This window comes from Gobio gobio (genome assembly GCF_949357685.1).
Source record: "Gobio gobio genome assembly, chromosome: 4".
In the NCBI taxonomy this organism is placed as follows: Eukaryota; Metazoa; Chordata; class Actinopteri; order Cypriniformes; family Gobionidae; genus Gobio; species Gobio gobio.
In genome coordinates, this window is record NC_137100.1 from 57,464,312 (window position 1) to 57,484,161 (window position 19,850).

Below are 19,850 nucleotides of genomic sequence, written 5' to 3' on the forward strand. Positions count from 1 at the left end.
ACCAATGAAAATGCTTACGTTTTTACTTATGCTCGTTTTCTATTTATTTTAGTTTGTCTTAAAATTTGTACATTTATGTGTGCGCATTACAAAATATTAATGGTGGCGAATAAAAATATGAATAATTATATTTGTGTGTGTTTTTTATAACGATTTTTGATGACGTCTACTGTGCTCTCCTCCATTCAAAGCTGTGTATCTGCGCATGTCAAGTTGTCTCGTCTCCTCCCTTGACGATGTACACAGGAGCTAGAAGAGATATCATTCTTATCTGTATATATTCCATGATATTATTCCCTTCTGTCATATCGACGTTTTTAATGTAACATTTTATGTTCATTTAAGGTTTTACGATTGTTATTTGACGTTTAGAGTATTACAAACATGGCAGACGATCAGATACACTTGTAGCTAGCTAACGTTAGTCGAATTGAAGGTAAGATTGTAAACAATCATGGTTCATATGATCCCAAAACAATTCAAACCGTCCGACAACCTACAAACAAGTTAATTATTTTTCTTTTGTCTTGGTCCCTCGGCTGGACCAAACCTTGTTAGATGTAAACTGAATGTCATGGTTTCCTGGAGCCATGTCTTGTAAATCTAAAGTTGCTCCCAGTGTTGATTTTGACCACAGCTGCTCTGACAGTGTTGAGTATTTGACACTCAACTTCGGGCCTTTTGAGACTGTCCACCGCTGGAGGAGGCTGCCACCATGTGATGAGTTTGTGGGTGCAAGGTACACTATTTATTTATAAGTTTTTCTCAATTTTTAACAACAAGATGTTTTGTTTTCAGCTGTGAAAACAATGTATAATGGGTTTTGTTTCTTGCAGACGTAGCAAACACACTGTTGTGGCATACAGGGATGCCATCTATGTTTTTGGAGGTGACAATGGGTGAGTGTTTTGGTTTTCCTCCACTGGTTTTCCTTTCTCTCCAAAGATGCAGAAAGATCTCACCCTGGTGATAATTTCTTACAGCAAGAACATGCTTAATGACCTTTTGCGGTTTGATGTGAAGGACTGCTCGTGGTGTCGGTGAGCATTATATGTGTAAATCGCTTGGTGGTGCATGTGTTTGAATATGTTTGTTTGGGGTTTTATGTAGCCTCTAACATGAATTTATATAATTGAATAGGGCGTTTACTACTGGCACCCCACCAGCGCCAAGATATCATCATTCTGCAGTTGTGTATGGAAGCAGCATGTTTGTGTTTGGTAGGTATCAATGGAAAGTCAAATCACTTTTATTTATATAAAGTGCATTATACAATAAAGATTGTTTCAAAGCAGCTTCACAGTAATAAACAGGAAAATAACAGAATCTATTATGCAACTTCATCAAATATGAGACTTTCAAATTTGCTGTAAAGCAAAGACAAAAGTGTCATTATTTAGCTCAAGTCAGTTCAATGATTGTGTAACGTTCATTAGTTATGAAATAATGAAACAAGTTCAATTCAGTTATAAGCAGCTCTACAGAAGAAAATTATAGTGTCATTAATCAGGTCGAGTCAGTTCAATGTTGATTCAATTAATTAATTCATTGATTCAATGTGTTGTGTTTTCCTTTCCTGTATGCGTAATGTATTTGTGCTGGTAATTTTAGGGGGTTACACTGGAGACATCTATTCAAACTCTAACTTGAAAAACAAAAATGATCTATTTGAGTACAAATTTGCTACCGGGCAGTGGACAGAATGGAAGGTGGAGGGACGGTAAATTGTTTTCAACTATTATATTTTCTGTTGTTGTGTTATTGTCTGTCTGACACAGTTTTGTTTAATGCTTTTTTGTTTTTTTATGTTCCAGTCTGGTTGCCAGATCGGCTCATGGAGCCACGGTATATAACGACAAACTCTGGATTTTTGCTGGATATGATGGAAATGCCAGGCAAGCATGCTATTCCCCTCTTTACAAAGCGTTGAATGGCAAATTTAAATCTGTTGTAACAAACAATTCTATTTCAACTTAAAACTATAGGACTTTTTTTAAATGTTACTGTTAATATATAAATGAACCCTTTTTGTTTTCAACAGGCTGAATGACATGTGGACCATCAGTCTTCAGGATCGTGAGCAGGCATGCTGGGAAGAGGTGACTATCTTTGCATGTTTAATTAAAAAAATTGTCTAATTATTATTTGACTTTAAGCTTTTACTTAAAGGGATAGTTCATACAAAAAATGAAAATTGTCATCATTTACGCACCCTCATGTCGTTCCAAACCCTTAAGACTTTCGTTCATCTTCGGAACACAAATTAATATCTTTTTGGTGAAATCTGAGAGCTTTCTGTACTCTCCATTGACAGTCTGTGTATCTACCACTTTGACGCTTAAAATAAATAATCCATATGAATTTAGTGGTTTAGCCAAAATTTTATGAAGAGACACGATCGCTTTATATGATAAAAAACAGAATTAGAGCTGCAATATGTAAAACATTTTCAGTAAAATATCCAAAAACCACAAGGCCAGTGTTATATATTTTGTTCAGTTGAGTACTTACAATATCCCAAATGTTTCCAACTATTTGTAAATCGTGAGAAAATTGCTATTTTAACCAAGGAACCGGGACGTGTGAGGGAGTCGCCTGTCAATTGCGTCAAATCTGCGTAACCCTCGGTTTACCGTTTTATTTTGCAAAAATGCTTTATTCTTACTGCAGTGTGCAACAAGTGTCAAAGCAGCCGCCGAGCGAACGCACAGAGTAACGTCATAACATAATTTTCAACACACTCAGATGTATCTAATATGATAAATAGAGCTGCGTTACCTCATACTCATGACCAGAAAAGCAGAAATGGCGCCGGTGACTGTGGCTTGATAAAAGTCCCGCTGCTTGCAAACCGTGTGTTGCGTTCATCTTATTAACAATTGCTCCTGCGGCCTTGCTCAGCTCCCACAACACTCGGTCCTGCTCTATTTCATACTAACATATGAAGCAGAGCTGTAACGTTAATAATCGCATCCATTAACATGATTTCTGCCTTAAGTCCTATCCCGATTCTTTTTCACTGTGCCAAGATTTTGCGCTCAAACTTGGCGTCATCAAGCTATGCCTTTGTTTTGAATAAGCAACCTCTAGCGGACGGAAAAGTTACATAGTGCACCTTTGATTAATGACAACATTATTATTTTTTGGTGAACTATCCCTTTAAGAGTTTGTGTTCACCTTTAAGCTTATAAAATGCATAATAACATGTTTCTGATGTACCGCTTTCATTGTTTCTTCTAGATTGAACAAAGTGGTGAAATCCCACCCTCCTGTTGTAACTTCCCAGTAGCCGTATGTCGGGATAAAATGTTTGTCTTCTCTGGTCAGAGTGGAGCAAAGATCACCAACAACCTCTTTCAGTTTGAATTCAAAGGCCACATGTGAGCATGGCAGAAAGCACATTGATGAATGTCATTTTATGTGTAATACTGTATGTACACAAGTTTTGATTATTTCAAGTCACTTTTATTTATTTAATGAGTTATACAATACAGGGCTACATTTCCCAAAAAGCATCGTATGCCTAAGTTGATCGTAGAACAATTACCAACGATGGTGTCTATGATCAACTTAAGCATACTATGCTTTTGGGAAACACAGCCGGATTGTTTCAAAGAAGCTTCACGGTAATAAACAGGAAAATAACAGTGTCATTTTTGCAGACTTCAGTTATGAACCAACCTCAATTTCAGCTCTACAGCAGACAATAGTGTCATTATTCAGCTCAATTCAGTTCAGTGTTGTTTTAATTATGTTCAGTGGTAAGTAAAGAGGAACTATAAAGTTGTTGTACTCAATTAGCAATGTATTTTTTTCCACAGATGGACCCGTATCCCAACTGAGCACCTACTGCGTGGCTCCCCTCCGCCCCCTCAGAGACGCTATGGACACACCATGGTGGCGTTTGACCGTCACCTGTATGTGTTTGGAGGAGCGGCAGACAACACTCTACCCAATGAACTGCACTGCTATGATGTGGACTCGCAGACCTGGGAGGTCATTCAGCCCAGCACTGACAGTGAGGTATGACAGAACACAGAGGAATTTGAGGAAAACACCAGCTAACATAATTACAGCAAATCTATAATATTCCCATTGAAAAAAAATGTTTGTTAACATACACTACAGTACCACTACCAAAGTTTGCGGACAGTAAGAGATAAATGCAAATATGCATTAAAATGACCAAAAGTGATGGTAAAGAAATGTATAATGTTACAAATAATTTTTTTTTAAATAAATGCTGTTCTTTTGAACTTTCTATTAATCTGTTCAAGAGGCTAAAATGTTTCTTGGACAGTAAATCAGCATATTCAAATTATTTCTGAAGGATCATGTGACACTGAAGACTGGATGCTGAAAGTCCAGTTGTCATCACAGGAATAAATTAAATTAGCTATATTCAGATAGAAAACAGTTGTTTTAATTTGTTATAATATTTCACAATATTACTGTTTTTATTGTATTTTTGATCAAATAAATGCAGCATAATAATGGTGAGCATAATAGAGTTCTTTCAAAAACATTTAAAAAATCTTACCGATCCCAAACTTTTGAATGGTAATGTATTTGTTTGTAGCCTAGCCATGTAAAAACACATGCAGTTTAATTAATTGAAATAAATCTGAACAATTATGGCTTTGGCTGTACCTATAAATTCATAATATCATCATAAACATATATGACTCAATTGTGGATGTTTTCACCATTCATTTTGATGAGTTAATCGAGTTCCCTTGTAGTTTGGGAAAAAGGGTTTTCCTTTTAGTTTGTGGTGTGTTTGTTCTTTGTAAATGATCATTTTAAACTGTTTCTCCCAGCTGCCGAGTGGGAGGCTGTTCCATGCAGCGGCTGTTATCCATGATGCCATGTACATCTTTGGTGGGACTGTGGACAATAATGTACGCAGTGGAGAAATGTACAGATTTCAGGTGAGTGCTTGACCGCCAGAAATACTTCTGCTTTGTCTAATTGAGTTAAACACTATGAGTGCGTCTCAATCAGCTCCCTAGTTCAGTAGTCAGGGCACTGATCAGGGAGTTGGCCATTTTAAGGGCTGTCTCAATCGCAGAATCCTTCCAGTGCACCGAAATGTTTGCTCCCTAAAAAGTCCCACAATGCACCGCAAAACCCAGGGTGCATCGATGCTCACTATGCTCCCTTAACGGAAGTTCTGAAGTGCGAAACTCAAATCACGTTAGCCAACTCACTACACATAATGACCGACGTGTTTTTAAAAACAGAAACCATTATTTTGTTATATTTCAGCATAAACATACATTGTTAGACAGGTAATGAACACAATCTAGCTAACATTTATAATTTATTTACAGCTGAAATGTTGCATGTATATGTAACAAGTAGAGCTGAAACAACTAATCGATTTAATCGATTAAAATCGATTATTAGAATAGTTGTCAACTAATTTAGTCATCGATTAGTTGGTAAAAAACTTTTATTTGCCGTAAGCCGCTCATTTCGTGCATATTTTAAATCTGTGGTGACCAAAGTGTGGCAGTAATGAGCCACACAGGGGACAAAATGTGGATCTAGAAATAGTGGAGTGGAAACCGAGTGAACGGATGCAGGAAAGGGACGTGATCAAAGTGCCCAAAACCTCAGAATTGTTTATTTTAAGCTTCAAGCGAATACATTAGCGTTTAACATACCCTGTCATAACAGATGTGTGTATGCGTCTGCAGCCTCAGCGCAAAACGTTCATTTTACAGGTTATATCCTCTATATAGAGAACTGCAGTTATATCCTCATCTGTAAATGTTACTAATTCACGCAAGTATTTCCTTTTTGCATGAAAGAGCGTCCTGGTCCTGATAGTAACTTCACTGAACGAGCGCCGGCGCAGTGGGTGCGCGCATGCACATGCGCGTCAAACAGACAGAACGCTTTAGAGAGGGAGACGATTAATATTCAGTGCAAAAACGTTCATGTAGCTGCAATATCTGCTTTACTCGCTAAATTTAGTTTTAAAAGTCAACATTTAATTCAAGTATTTTATGAGAGTAGTAACTGTAAAGGGATAATGGCGTGTAATTGAATATACATGTAAGAAGTTTCTACAGGATAATGAAATGACAGTAACAGGTACTGTGTCCATAGAGAGAGAGAGTGTTTGTGTGTGTGTGTGTGTGTGTGTGTGTGTGTGTGTGTGTGTGTGTTCCTGCAGAACATTCATCTTATGCGGTACCACTGAGTTTGTATTTTTTTTCTTTCTTTAATATAATTTTAATGTAGGGATTTGCTTAGTAACTTTTTTTTGTACATAATGTATAGCACAAACATACCCTTACAAAAAATATGCAGTATTGATAACCATTTGTATAACCACACAAATACCATATAGTTAAACTATGGATTTGAAGCAAAACAATGGTTAATTTGTGTTTACCATTAAATAACTAAAATAACCCTGTTATTTATTTATTATTATTATTATTGTTTGTTTTGTTCATTGTAAAACCAAGGGTAATGTATGTAATAGTAGATATATTCACTATGTGTGTTTTCATAGCACATTTGTTTGAAGGACAGCGTTAGACAGGATGTGTAACAGTGTGTTTTACCCCCCCCCCCCCCCCCCCAAAAAAAACCCAGGCCTTTATCCGATTAATTGACCAACTAATCGATTATCAAAATAATCGTTAGTTGCAGCCCTAGTAACAAGCAAAGATTTATCATAATGTACTTTAAATAACATTACAAGTAATGTCAGAAAGATATCAGCTCTGCTTTTGTTCATAAATATGATGTTGTACAGTGAGGACGTCACGTCGCTGAAAATAGTCATCATCATCAGTGTCCCAATGTGTAGTGAGCCAGCGTCTTTTACTGTCCTCACTAGTGCCCGATATACTGATTCACGAGCTAGGGAACTGAATGAGACACATCCTATATTATTTATATAACTGTTCTTTTTCCCCCCTCTAGTTTTCATGTTATCCAAAGTGCACGCTTCATGAGGACTATGGGAAACTGTGGGAAAACCGTCAGTTCTGTGATGTAGAGTTTATATTGGGGGAGGTTAGTTTGTCTTGTAAAAAACAATTACATGTTTTTATTGGATACACACTGTCATTCTGAATCATTGGCAACATTTTAGTTTTAGCAATAAATCACCTCTTTTAATTTTCTTTTTACAGAGGGAGGAGAAGGTCCTGGGTCATATTGCCATTGTAACAGCTCGCTGCAAGTGGCTCAGAAAGAAGATTCTACAGGCGAGAGATCGACAGAAACAGGTCTGTTTAATTCCTTTTTCCTTTTTTTTTTTTTAAATGTGCACATTTAAAATGTAATGTATATCTACAATCTTGATAAAACATGATTGTGAGTGTTTTTCTTCCTTTTACCATATTGTCCTATTCCCTATTGTCAAATATTGTTTAAAAAAAAATATATATATATTAATAAATGTTTATTGAATATTAAATGTTTTTGTAGATGTTTAGTTACATTCAATTCCTTTCCAAAACATTTTAATTTTGGCTAATCAGGATGTAAATAATATTTGGCCTCTTTTTGTAGAAGAGTAAACTCGAATGCAATGAGGAAAGTGAGGAGCCTGTCCCTGGCAGTCAGAAGGACAACTCTGGAAGGCCCTCAAGGGGTCTTCCTTTATTGGAAGTGTCAATCAGAGAGGCAGATGCTCAACCATTTGAGGTTTTGATGCAGTTCTTGTATACAGACAAGATACAGTATCCACGTAGAGGTAAGTTACATCATCTCTTAAGAAATGCCTTCTGTAGATCGGCATAAAGTGCCCCTATTATTCTTTTTTCGCATATAACCTTTCTGCTGTGAGTCTGCAAGTGCACTATAAATGGAGTTATTGTCTCTCCCCAAAAAAAGTAATTCCAGTCTTACTTCCTGCACAAACCTATGTACGCTTGTAGCAAATTTTCAAAATGCCAGTTTATGGTCTTCATTTGCCTCCTGCGAACAACGTCTACTTTGACTCGCTCTCAAACACTGTAGTTGTAGCTGAGACTGGAAGAGTTTGAATTGTCTTGTCGACATGTCGAGAAGATGCTGTTTTCTGAGCTGCCAAAGCAAATCCACATTGCTGGGACTTCCAAAGAATCAGGACTCTCGCTCGAATTGATGCGGTAAAACCGACGCCATTGTTACTGTTCGTATTACTGTGTATCAAGTTTTGGGGAAGCCTCGGGAGCTGAAATTCAGATATGGTAATGGTGTTTGGTTTCCGACATACTGCAAGCATAGACCAATCACAACAGACTGAACCATCTGACCAATCACAGCAGAGTAGGCTCTCGGAAAGGAGTGGTTTAGAGAGACCAAATCCTTGATTGAACTGTTTTAGAAACTATGAGAGAAATGTTGTTTTTTGACCTTGGATGCATGTAAACCTATTGCAGAAAACCTCCAAAACAAAATTAGAAACCTTTAAAATAGCATAATTGGGGCACTTTAATAAAAGGCACAGAGGCTGTCATAGGGTCATATTTTAAAGCACTCATCTACAGTAAGAGTCTTCCTTTTCTCTCTCCACAAGGTCATGTGCAGGATGTGCTGTTGATCATGGACGTTTATAAACTTGCTTTGAGTTTTAAACTGTCCAGACTGGAGCAGCTTTGTGTTCAGTACATTGAGGCATCGGTCGATCTGCAGAACGTCCTGAGTGTGTGTGAAAACGCAAATAAACTTCAGCTGGACCAGCTCAAGGTAAAGTTGAAGACACACCGGAACACAAACTTAACCTTGTTAGAAAGTCAAATTCTCTTCTGTATCTATATTTCCATCCCACAGGAACATTGCCTGAACTTTGTGGTCAAGGAGAGTCACTTTAACCAGGTCATCATGACTAAAGAGTTTGAGCACCTGTCCACTCCGCTGATCGTGGAGATAGTGAGACGCAAACAGCAGCCTCCTCCCAGAATCTATTCGGATCAGCCGGTGGACATAGGTGAAAAGAAGCACACACTCTTTGACCTTTCTTTGCAAGCACATTCGCTTTCAAGACAGATCTAAAATTAGGGATATGGCTCCAGAAATCATGATTCGGTTTCTTTGTTTCAGGCACATCTCTGGTGCAGGACATGAAGGCTTGTCTGGAGGGGGCGGGCCATGAGTTCTGTGACATCATCCTTTTGCTAGATGGTCACCCACGCCCTGCACATAAGGCTATACTTGCTGCTCGCTCCAGGTAATGGACACCATAGTCACTAGGGCCTATAACAACACTGTATACTAGATAGTATTAAACTACATTTACTGCATACTACTTTTTAAAATGAATCGTGTAGGGCAGTATGCATTTATGCACTTATGATTTAATTTTTTTAGTCTTCCAATTTTTAAAAGTCTTGATGAGATAAATAACGGTTAATATAACTTCAGGTTCATTCATCGCCCTGGAAGTGGAAGGTCAAGTTGACGGCAGTGTACTCATATTTTAGTGTCATTGATTATAGTGTTTATTCATATTTTGAATGTGTTTATTTTCCATTTTCATTTAGTCTTTTTTGTTGGTTTTATTATTTCTTTAATGTTAATATAATATTTATTTGTATTATTATTTCAGTTTTTGTTTCGTTATTTTTCATTTAGTTTTTGGTCATTTTAGTACGTCAAACCTTAAACTATTTTTTAAATATTTTATTTTATTATCAATTAACGTTTTATTTTTTTCAATTAACAACAATAATAACACTGCTTTGATTATGCAGTAAGTCATCTGGGTATTTCTTGAGCAAAGTGCACAATATTCATACTGCATATTACTTTATTATTTAATTTTCCAACATAAATAGAATCTAGTAAGGCATTCCAAACATGTTTTGATCATTTTGACTGTCTTTTAATTTACCAGTTGATCACTGCCTCAATTCTTTCTCAGTTATTTTGAGGCCATGTTCCGCTCCTTCATGCCAGAGGACGGACAAGTGAACATTTCAATAGGTGAAATGGTTCCTAGTACACAGGCCTTTGAGTCTATGCTGCGCTACATTTATTATGGGGACGTCAACATGCCTCCAGAGGACTCACTGTATCCTCATTACCGCTTCATGTTCTACATTTTATATTGTGATGTGCAATCTTTCTTTCTGAGAGCATGCGTAATGCTTTGTTGTAATGCTTTTGTATTTATATTATTTTTATATGTTTATTTGTCATATTAACAAACATTTCAATGAAACCCATCCCTCACATGTTAGAGACATGAATGATACCTCAAATAGAGTAGCTTTGTTGAGGAGAAGTTGGTCACTTTTGCTAACGATCAAGACTTGTAATTTTTCACCTGGCAGATGATGAAACGGATTGAAGAATTCCATTGAAGGAGGGACCTGAGCTGTATCAAATTTTAAATGATGTGTTTGCCCTTAACTAGTGCACAGATACCTGTTTGCAGCACCTTATTACTACGGTTTCTCCAACAATAGACTGCAGGCCTACTGCAAGCAAAATCTGGAGATGAACGTTACTGTAGAGAATGTCTTACAGGTATGTATTATATATCATACACTACCGTTCAAAAGTTTGAGGTCAGTAAGAAATGTATACTTTTATTTGGCAAGGATATATTTAAATTGATTAAATAGTGACATTAAAGAGCACCTATCATGGCATTTAAAATGTTCCAAATATTGTTTTAGAAGTCCCCAACAACAGTTTTGCATGCATGCAATGACAAAAAAGACTTTAGTTTTCTTAGAATATGCATTTATTTGTACCTGTTTTGACAGCGATTCTCAAATGATTCCTTTAGTGATTCACTTTTCAAAACCCCGCCTTTACGTGACGCTAATCTGCGGTGATTGGTCCGATGACCCAGTCAGTTGTGATTGGTATAGTCTGTGCAGATATTTTCGGAAACGGAACGCCCATCAAAGTCTTATAGTGACAGTAATTTGTTAATATGTGTCAGGAGTTATGAATATGAAAATCGCGTCTGTACCGTTTGATTGTAATATGAGCCTCAGCTGATCTCATTCATAAAAAAACTCCTCTATTCTCCTCACGAAGACTCGCGACAAATCAACATCCCTCAAGGCTTTTAGTTCAAAAGTGTGCAGATGAGGAGACATATTGATAGATTCTCATATGTCTGTGTCAAATTTCTAAACAGAGGAGTATTTTTTATTCAATACTTCCTCAAAATGCGCAGATGTATCCTAATCATGAGCGATGGAGTCTCTTATGTGTTGTTTTCAATTCATACTGGCAGCCGGAGGGCGCTCTGTGCACATGTAGCCAATATATGGTACAGACAGACGAAGAAGAACCATGTGCCATAATAGAAGTCCATAATAAAAGCTTCCTGAGATCGCGAAACATGAAAATAGAGACATTTGACGACTAATAAACACTTAATCGCGACGATGTATGGTTTGTCTTCAAGCCACTTAGTCTTCAAATGCTCATCCTTGGGCAGATGAAAAAAGTTTGCTTTTGAGTGACACTTCAGAACACAGCGTCTCGTCGCCATGATGTTTTCTAGTTTTCACTGGCGTCTTGGAGCACAATAAGTGGGTGTATCGTATTCAAATAACTTGACAAGTTGACGTCATCTAGTCAGAGAAAAAGCTTCGGTCTTCTAACGATTCTTAAAAATGACTCAGAGTCGACTATTACATTTGAAAGAAAATAACTATATATATGGTGAACTGTCATATTTCAAACTTTGCAGGATGTTTTTGTTCACTTAGATCTATGTTACACACTACATGAAAGGTAAATTTCAAAATTCCATGATAGGTGCTCTTTAAAGGTTTTTTTTATGTTACAAAAAATTATATTTCAAATAAATGCTGAACTTTCTGTTCATCAAAGAATCCTGGAAAAAACATTATGGCCACAAAAATATTAAGCAGCGCAACTATTTTCAACTTTAATAATAATATTTTTTGAGCAGCAAATCAGCATATTAGAATGATTTCTGAAGGATCATGTGACACTGAAGACTGGAGTAATGATGCTGAAAATTCAGCTTTGCATCACAGGAATAAATTACATTTTAAAATATATTCACGTAGAAAACAGTAATTTTAAATTGTAATATTTCACAATATTACAGTTTTTTTACTGTATTTTTGATCAAGTTTCTGCCACCTTGGTGAGTCAGGGTTCCTACACAGTTTGGAAAAGTACATTTGAGTAATTTCCAGGGGTCTCATCTATAAACCTTTCCGTAGACTTCATCCTAAAAGTGTGTACGCACGTACAAAAGCTAGATTTTGTGTACGCACAAAAGTTTTCAGATTTATAAAAACATTCGTATGCCAGAACCTGTGCATAAATCCCTGTCAGCAGAAGATTGTGCGTACGTGCATCTCCACCCCGTCTCCTCCCCGAAATCACCAAATTGGAGCTTTCAACGCCTAGTTTTACTATGCATAACCTCATCTGCATATCATTTCCATGCATATTCCCTCTACATTACACCATGTTTAACACTGTCAAAGGTACAAGATATTCCATGGGAATATTCATGGAAATCATATGCAGATGAGGTTATGCATAGTAAAACTAGGTGTTGCAAGCTCTATTTATGGGGATTTCGGATAGGAGACGGGGTGGAGATGCACGTACGCACAATTTTCTGCTGACTGGGATTTATAAAGGGATTTTTGCGCAGGTGCTGGCGTACTAATGGTTTTATAAATCTGAAAACTTTTGTGTGTACTCAAAATCTAGCTTTTGTACATCCGAGAGTTCTTGGATTTCATCAAAAATATCTTAATTTGTGTTCCGGAGATGAACGAAGGAAGGAACCCTGGTGAGCATAAGAGAATTTTGTTTCAAAAACATTAAATCTTACTAACCCCAAACTTTTGAACATTAGTGTATGTCATAATGTTTAAACCCTTCGATGATAAAGAACAGCAGTCACATCATGCTATCATCCCTTCTTTATCCTCAGATCTTGGAGGCGGCTGACAAGACTCAAGCTCTGGACATGAAGAAACACTGCCTGCATATTATAGTCCATCAGTTCACCAAGGTGGGTGTGCTATTGACCACAGCTCTAAGCGTGTGCTGGCTACCTCGCCACGGGTAAATACACGTCACCAAAATATTCACTGCAACGTGGATAACCTCTACGAGCTGCGGTTGTTTTTTCAGTACGGAGACATCTTTAACTATCTACTGTAAGACAAAATTGATATGCATTTAGACCTATTTATCATGTTATCAATCACTCAAATTTACTTCAATAGTTATAAATTGTCACACTTTCAGTTACACTAAACAATTATAGTATTTTTAAATGCCATTGAGTGCCTTTGTGAACATAATTTCCTCAAATTTGACATCCTGGTGCTATTTGGCCCCGTTAGCTTATCAGTTTAAGTTTGGCTGTTTATTTGCGGTCTACTGCATGGCCTGTGTTGTTTACCATTTATTTCTTTGGTTCTCCTTCCTTCCCTGAAGGTGTCCAAGCTCCCCAACTTGCGATCGCTCAGCCAACCGCTGCTGTTGGACATCATTGACTCGCTGGCATCACACATATCAGACAAACAGTGCACTGAGATGAGCTCTGATATATAGTCTCTCCTCCCCTTTCACGTCCCATCCAATACCTTATGAGTTTTTTTTTATTAACGCTTCTGCTCCATTTCCTTCCCTTTTCATCCAGCACCTCCTCCCAACCCTTATAATTCTGCTTCACTCCCCCCAGTTTCATTCGTTTTAATGCGCAAATACTTTTATTTGGTAGTGCACAATCTGCATATCAAATCAGTTGACGGCCCACAGTGTTGATTAATTAGACATCCAATTATGTGTCCCACATGATGAAAGCTTTGAAAACACCACCCGTTACGATGGATTTCACAAAAAACATGTCCAGGGGACTTTTCTATTTTTTTCTTTGGATTTGAAGTGGAATGTTATTTTGCATAAAGAATGAACTCATTTTATGGCCACCTATTTTCTTTTTTTGCCTTTTTTAATGCCAAATTATTCTTCAATAAATGATTTAATCAGGTTCTTGTAAATTAAATAAATTAAAATAAAGCGCAACAAGTACAAATAATACCACTGTGTATAAATAAAAATGATTAAAATTGCAAAATGAGAATTAGATGTTTTTTCACTATGCATATAATATTCATTCTTTAAGCAAAATATGATTTCTTATTTTTTTCTTTCTTAAAAAAAAATTAAAATTAAATATGACCTGGATCTGGATCTACTGCACTTTATGAATATAATAGTCCTTTATTTATTCCTGAGCCTTATAGTGATTCTGTGCTGCTGTTGTTGTGAGTTATGTCAGTGCTCGTCATTTATGCAGTTATGGCATAATTATATAAGCAGATCAACACAACAACAGTCAACTCATGTATGCTTTACTGTAATCATTGAGATGTTCTGTTAGTCCTGTGGGAACTATGCCTTAATAAATTGTACAACATCAGCAGCCTGTATTGTGGCTTTATTTTTTTTGTGCACATGTTGAGAGGGGAGTTGCCGTGGATGATGGATCATGGTATACAAATCTGTAAGTATCTATTCATTTTTCCTTTGTGAAATGTGATTTATAATATTACTCTTCTCTTATATCGATATCCTCCGCCATTTCTTTTTAAAAATCCTAGTTTGAGACTTCTAATTCATGACCGATGTTTTGTATTCTCTATCCTCTGCGTGCGTTCGTCAGTACGCATGCGTCAAGGGTTACTCTTTTAGCGCAAGTCGACTTGCGTATCGCTGACCGCCGGAAGCTAGTTATTTTAGTCTATAACGTTTTAAATATTGATATTTTTCTTACACAAACGCGCCACTTCACTTCATAAAGCCTTTATTAACCCCCCGGAGTCATGTGGAGCAGTTTGAATGATGGATAGATGCCCTTTTATGCACTTAAAAAATGACCAAGTCAATGCCATTATAATGCTTGGAAGAGCTAGGACGTTTTTAAAGGGGCTATATGCGTTTTTCTGAAATTTAAACTCGCGACTGACACCTGTGGCCAAAAAACAGAACTGCTCTTATTTTCTGCTCGCTCTCGCAGCGGTGGTGACGTCACATCCGCAAACAGCGCGGGAAAAGACGACCCGCCAGAGAATAGGAAAAATAGGATACAGGCTTATAGGTGCACCCACTGTGAGCGGACAAGGTGTCAGTATGCTCATCAGGAGATGTTTGAGTCATAAATGGTAAAATAAAAAGGCTATTGTTACGTTTATTTTGGGGAAAAAGTTGCATATAGCCCCTTTAATATAACTCTGATTTTATTCGTCTGAAAGAAGGATGTCATATACACCTTGGATGACTTGAGGGTGAGTAAATCATGGTATAATTTTCATATTTGGGTTACTAAACTCTGTCTTCTGTTTTAAGATGATTGATTTTATTTTTTTAATGATTCCATTTTAATGTTTTAATTACATTTTTATTTTCAAAAATGTCTTAATTATTTATATTCATAAAACACATTTTTTTTCTTCAGAAATTCTGTGATTTTTCTGGCAATCAAATGAAGGCGCAAAACATTTAATTTAATATTTTAATCATATGAAATTAAACTTATTTGTCAAACAAAGTGCTGCACAACAGATTTACTGTTAAAATTAAAACAATTTCTTCAAGTTAAACTTTATTTTGACGGGTCTGTTATGATTATTTATGACGATAGTTTTTCTCAAATTAGACGGTAAAGTGCTTGTGAAGTGACTCTGGAGATGAAGTTCATAGATTCATGTCCTCATATATTGAGGCGGCAGAGGCTAAAAACACCTCGTGCTTCATTTTGACTGTGTGTGTGTGTGGTAAATGAAACTTCGTCTGCGCCATTCATCAGAGATACGCAGAACATGCATGATTTATATTTAATAGTCTTTTTGCTGTTTAATATTCACTGACACTAGTCTATATCGGGATTTGATTCAAGTGTACTGACATGCTTTTTATTTATTCACCAAAAATTTGAGCCTTACCGCGAGTAAGGGCATAATGCACAAAATAAAGTACATATAATGACCTGTAGATGGCGATATTGCTGCTTTTCTAGCAGAAAGTAAAGATACTGTGGCGGACTAGTAATGCTAGTAGTGCTAGTAATTGCATTACTCCTCACAAATGTAGGCTATTGGATTGGAATAAAGAGTACAAATACTTATTCAAAAATGTAGTCAATTAGAGAGTCAAGTAGAAAAGTTGCTAATATCTTATACTCAGTAAAAGTTAAAAGTAGCCAGAACAATATGCCTACTTAAAGTACGGTAGCTAGGCTAATTACATTTACTCAAATATTTTACAGCACTGTAAGTTGAATACTTAACTAAAAAGTCAAAATCATTGATGTTCTTAAACAATTTTGAATAAAATATAAGCATTATTACATGAAATGCTGTTTGCTTTCATTCTCAACAGAACACCATAAAAGCTGAGCCTCAGACAGGAGTGATGAAAGAAAAATGAATGGTTTTGGATGGCCGTACAAAGAGGATCATTCTTTTCAGAGTAGCTCGCATGCTGCCAGGAGCTGCAAGTGCATCTGGGCATCTCTCAGGCCACCCGGACTTTATTATTATCTGGCATTGTTAGTGATTAAACATATCTCGGAACATTAGCATCATTTTACAGTCGACACTAACCAGTTTTATTGTTGCATTTTCACATAAAGGTTAGGGTTAAGACCAAAACCCCTAAAAGCTCATGCTCTGAAGGGTAACCTATGATGTTCAAAGCACAGATCAATCCTTGACCTTTAACCAGCAAAATTACCTTCATTTCAGTGTGTGGATCTGGTTACGTCAGATATGGGAAGATAAGCCTGTATAATGAAGTCTTCTAAGAGTGAGAACATTTAGCAATGGTATTTAAGTTCAGGTAAGTTTTGTTTTTTTCTTATAGCAATTATGCAAGTTTCATTAACATCCATCTTAACGTTTGACAGTTTTTTTTTTTTTAACAATAGCAAGGTTTTTATCATGTTTGCAAATAGAACTTTAATTCATGCCATTACCAGCCAAAAGATGCCACTCCCAATTCTCTTGTGACATTCAGATATGTCTGGGGTTCCTCCTTCAATGTAAGTCAATGCATTTTTTCCCTTCATCTGTCAGGAGAAAACAAGATTGTGGTTGGTAAAAAATGTTTTTTTTTTTTTTTTTAAGAATTGTCTTATATGCTTGCTCACCAAGGTTGCATTTGTTTGTTTAAAAATACAATAAAAACAACAATATTGTAAAATATTATTACAATTGTTTAAATGTATATTACATAGTGAAATATTAGAATATTAGAAATATTTAAAAACTGCTCTCTATTGAATATATGGTAACACTTTACCAATAAGGTTGTATTAGTTAACATTAGTTAATGCATTAGTTAACATGACTTAACCATGAACAACACCTCTGTTCAGCATTAGTTAATCTTTGTTAACGTTAGTTAATAAAAATCCAGTTGTTCATGGTTTGTTCATGTTAGTTCACAGTGCATTCACTAACAAGATTTTAATAAAGTATTATTAAATGTTGAAATTAGCATTAACAAAGATAAATAAATGCTTTATAAGTGCAGTTCATTATTAGTTCATGTTAACTAATGAACCAGCTGATGTATTTTCAGCATCATTACTCCAGTCTTCAGTTCTACATGATCCTTTAAAATCTGATTTGGTGCAATTTTTTTTTTTATTAATATCAATGTTGAAAATAGATGTGCTGCTCAATATTTTTGTGGAAACCATCCTACTTTTTTTCCCTGGATTCTTTGACAAGGCAAGTTTATTTATAATATAGCACATTTCATACACAATTGTAATTCAAAGTGCTTTACATAGAAAAGGTATTAAAATATTGATAGAATAATCACAACATATGCATAAGAAATAAAAATACCATGTATAAGAAAGAAAATAACAATACTAAATTCGAAGCTCCCCTGTCTGAACAGAAGATTTTTGATTAATGGAAATTTCAAAAGAACAGCGTTTTTTTTTTTTTTTTCATCAATGTAAAAGTATTTACTGTCATGTTTGTTCAATTTAATGCATCCTTGCTTTCTTTCAAAAAAATAATTAATAATATATATAAAAAAAAAATAAAAAAAAACTTACTGACCCAAAAATTTTGAATGTATGTCTGTTTCACATAAATAACCCACGAGTTACTTGGGTTAACACTTAAGGTTATAGGTTTTCCATCTTTAAATGTAGCCTATTATAAAGGGGAAGATTGGGTGTTCAAGGACAAATGGTGAGGATGAGTATGGATGAGTTCAGCTCAGCATGTAGGACAAGGTGTCCGATTTCCTACCACTGGTCTCCGAATATCAGAGGAGCTTCGGTGAAAAAAACCTGTGGTACATAGTGTTCTCAAAGCAAGCCGCTGTTCATTCAGCTGCTACCCCACACTTTGCAAAGTAACAGTATCCTAAAAACTCTTTAGTATCGCTTCTGACTTATTATCAGCTAAAATAAGCAAGGAAAGAGACAAGTGCATTTTAAGAAGTTTCTCTTCCTAATTCTTTTTCTTTTCTCCTCAATCTCAATCGTGTCTTATAGCCTATTGTTCAGGCTTCTCGCACAGACTTGAAACTGGACATATCGTGTTTCCTCGTTAAAAAGCAGTGATTGTCCTCCGTTACGATATTCATCAGTTTGAAAAACAGTCCCGCCGTTGTGAAGGGCTGCAGGATTATCCGGCAAGAACAGGTGGGTTTTTATTAAAGCAAAGGAGGAGCCAGTCCAGACTAGACGAGTTGAAAGTCTGAGACAGTATCAGATGGATAGACAGACAAAGCAAGAGAACTGACAAGTGTTAATATGGTGCTGTTCACCATTAAGTTTGTCCAGAGAGCTTCGCTCTTTGTGTCCTTCGGAGGTTTAATCACAACGTTCATTACAACCTTCCTGCCACTATGGAAGACGATGAACTCCGATTTGAATGAGATGGAGAACTGGTATGAGGGTCTCTGGCACATGTGTATCTACACGGAGGAAGTTGGCGTGCATTGCAAAGCCTTCGAGTCTTTCTTGGCCTTGCCACCAGACACTTTAGTTTCACGGGTTCTCATGTGCATTTCCATTGCAACGGGAATTCTCGGTGTAGTGGCTGCTTTTTTTGGACTCCAGGGTGTTGAGATTGGTGCCGGGCGAGAGAGGATGAAGAGGGCGCTGCTTGTCCTCGGTGGAGTGTTCATCGTTGTGTCAGGGATCACCACCCTCGCACCCGTTTCACTGATGGCGTACATAATGGTAGTCAAATTCTGGGATGAGAATCTTCCTGATGTGATGCCCAGATGGGAGTATGGAGAGGCCATGTTTTCTGCCTGGTTTGCTGGACTTCTGTTAGTCGTTGGAGGGGCTTTTCTCTTTGTTGCGGTCTGCATGGGCGATCATGAAGCAAAGCTGCAAAATCAAGTTCTCGCTCGCAACCAAGAACAGCATCCGAGAACTCGGCATTACCGAAAGACGGAAATCCTATAGCTTCCATTTCATCTCAAGGCTGGAGAAGTCAAGAATGCAACTCGGCTTATCTGAATAAAAAAAGGCCGGACTTGTTATGAAATATTGAATTAGTTTGAATCAGTGATTGCAATCAGAGGAGTTACTTGCGTGGTGATCATCGCCCAGTTCTTATTTCATAACAGTTGGTCTCTGCAGACTTGAGCGATTTGTGAGCTGGCATCCTGTAAAGAATAACAATATCTTTTTTAAGGGTTGCACAGGATGGCAGATGATTTATTTGCACTGTTAATGTATTGCACCAAATCCTCATGTAATGTTATGCATGACTTGGAAGTATCCGGACAGAATTATTTGCATGTTTTGAAGCTTTTAATTGATTTTCAAAGCCCTCTTTGGAAATCTCCAATCAGTGGCCTCTTGGTACTTTTGATAGATTTAAAAGCCT

At 36.6% G+C, this 19,850-nt stretch overlaps 2 protein-coding genes across 3 annotated transcripts; both read left to right on the top strand.

Annotated features, from left to right (window-relative positions):
• Positions 1-182: 182 nt before the first annotated feature.
• lztr1 (leucine zipper like post translational regulator 1) lies at positions 183-14,405 on the top strand. Of its 2 annotated transcripts, none has more exons than XM_079813902.1 (21): positions 183-436; positions 559-739; positions 837-899; positions 984-1,040; positions 1,141-1,220; positions 1,612-1,720; positions 1,815-1,895; positions 2,042-2,099; positions 3,241-3,380; positions 3,822-4,023; positions 4,821-4,931; positions 6,946-7,038; positions 7,158-7,253; positions 7,540-7,723; positions 8,531-8,700; positions 8,785-8,941; positions 9,055-9,181; positions 9,875-10,024; positions 10,377-10,482; positions 12,902-12,982; positions 13,414-14,405. In XM_079813902.1, the coding sequence occupies exons 2-21, from the start codon at positions 570-572 to the stop codon at positions 13,528-13,530; spliced, it is 2,352 nt and encodes a 783-aa protein (XP_079670028.1). In that variant the 5' UTR covers positions 183-436; positions 559-569; the 3' UTR covers positions 13,531-14,405. The 2 variants fall into 2 exon arrangements, with proteins under 2 accessions (XP_079670028.1, XP_079670029.1); XM_079813903.1 differs by having other exon boundaries at positions 227-436; positions 638-739.
• Positions 14,406-18,760: 4,355 nt separating this feature from the next.
• On the top strand, positions 18,761-19,423 carry cldn26 (claudin 26; the record flags this gene model as incomplete). The annotated part of the gene is made up of 1 exon (XM_079815292.1): positions 18,761-19,423. One exon carries the CDS (start codon positions 18,761-18,763, stop codon positions 19,421-19,423), a length of 663 nt encoding a protein of 220 aa, XP_079671418.1.
• Between the last annotated feature and the right edge of the window lie 427 nt (positions 19,424-19,850).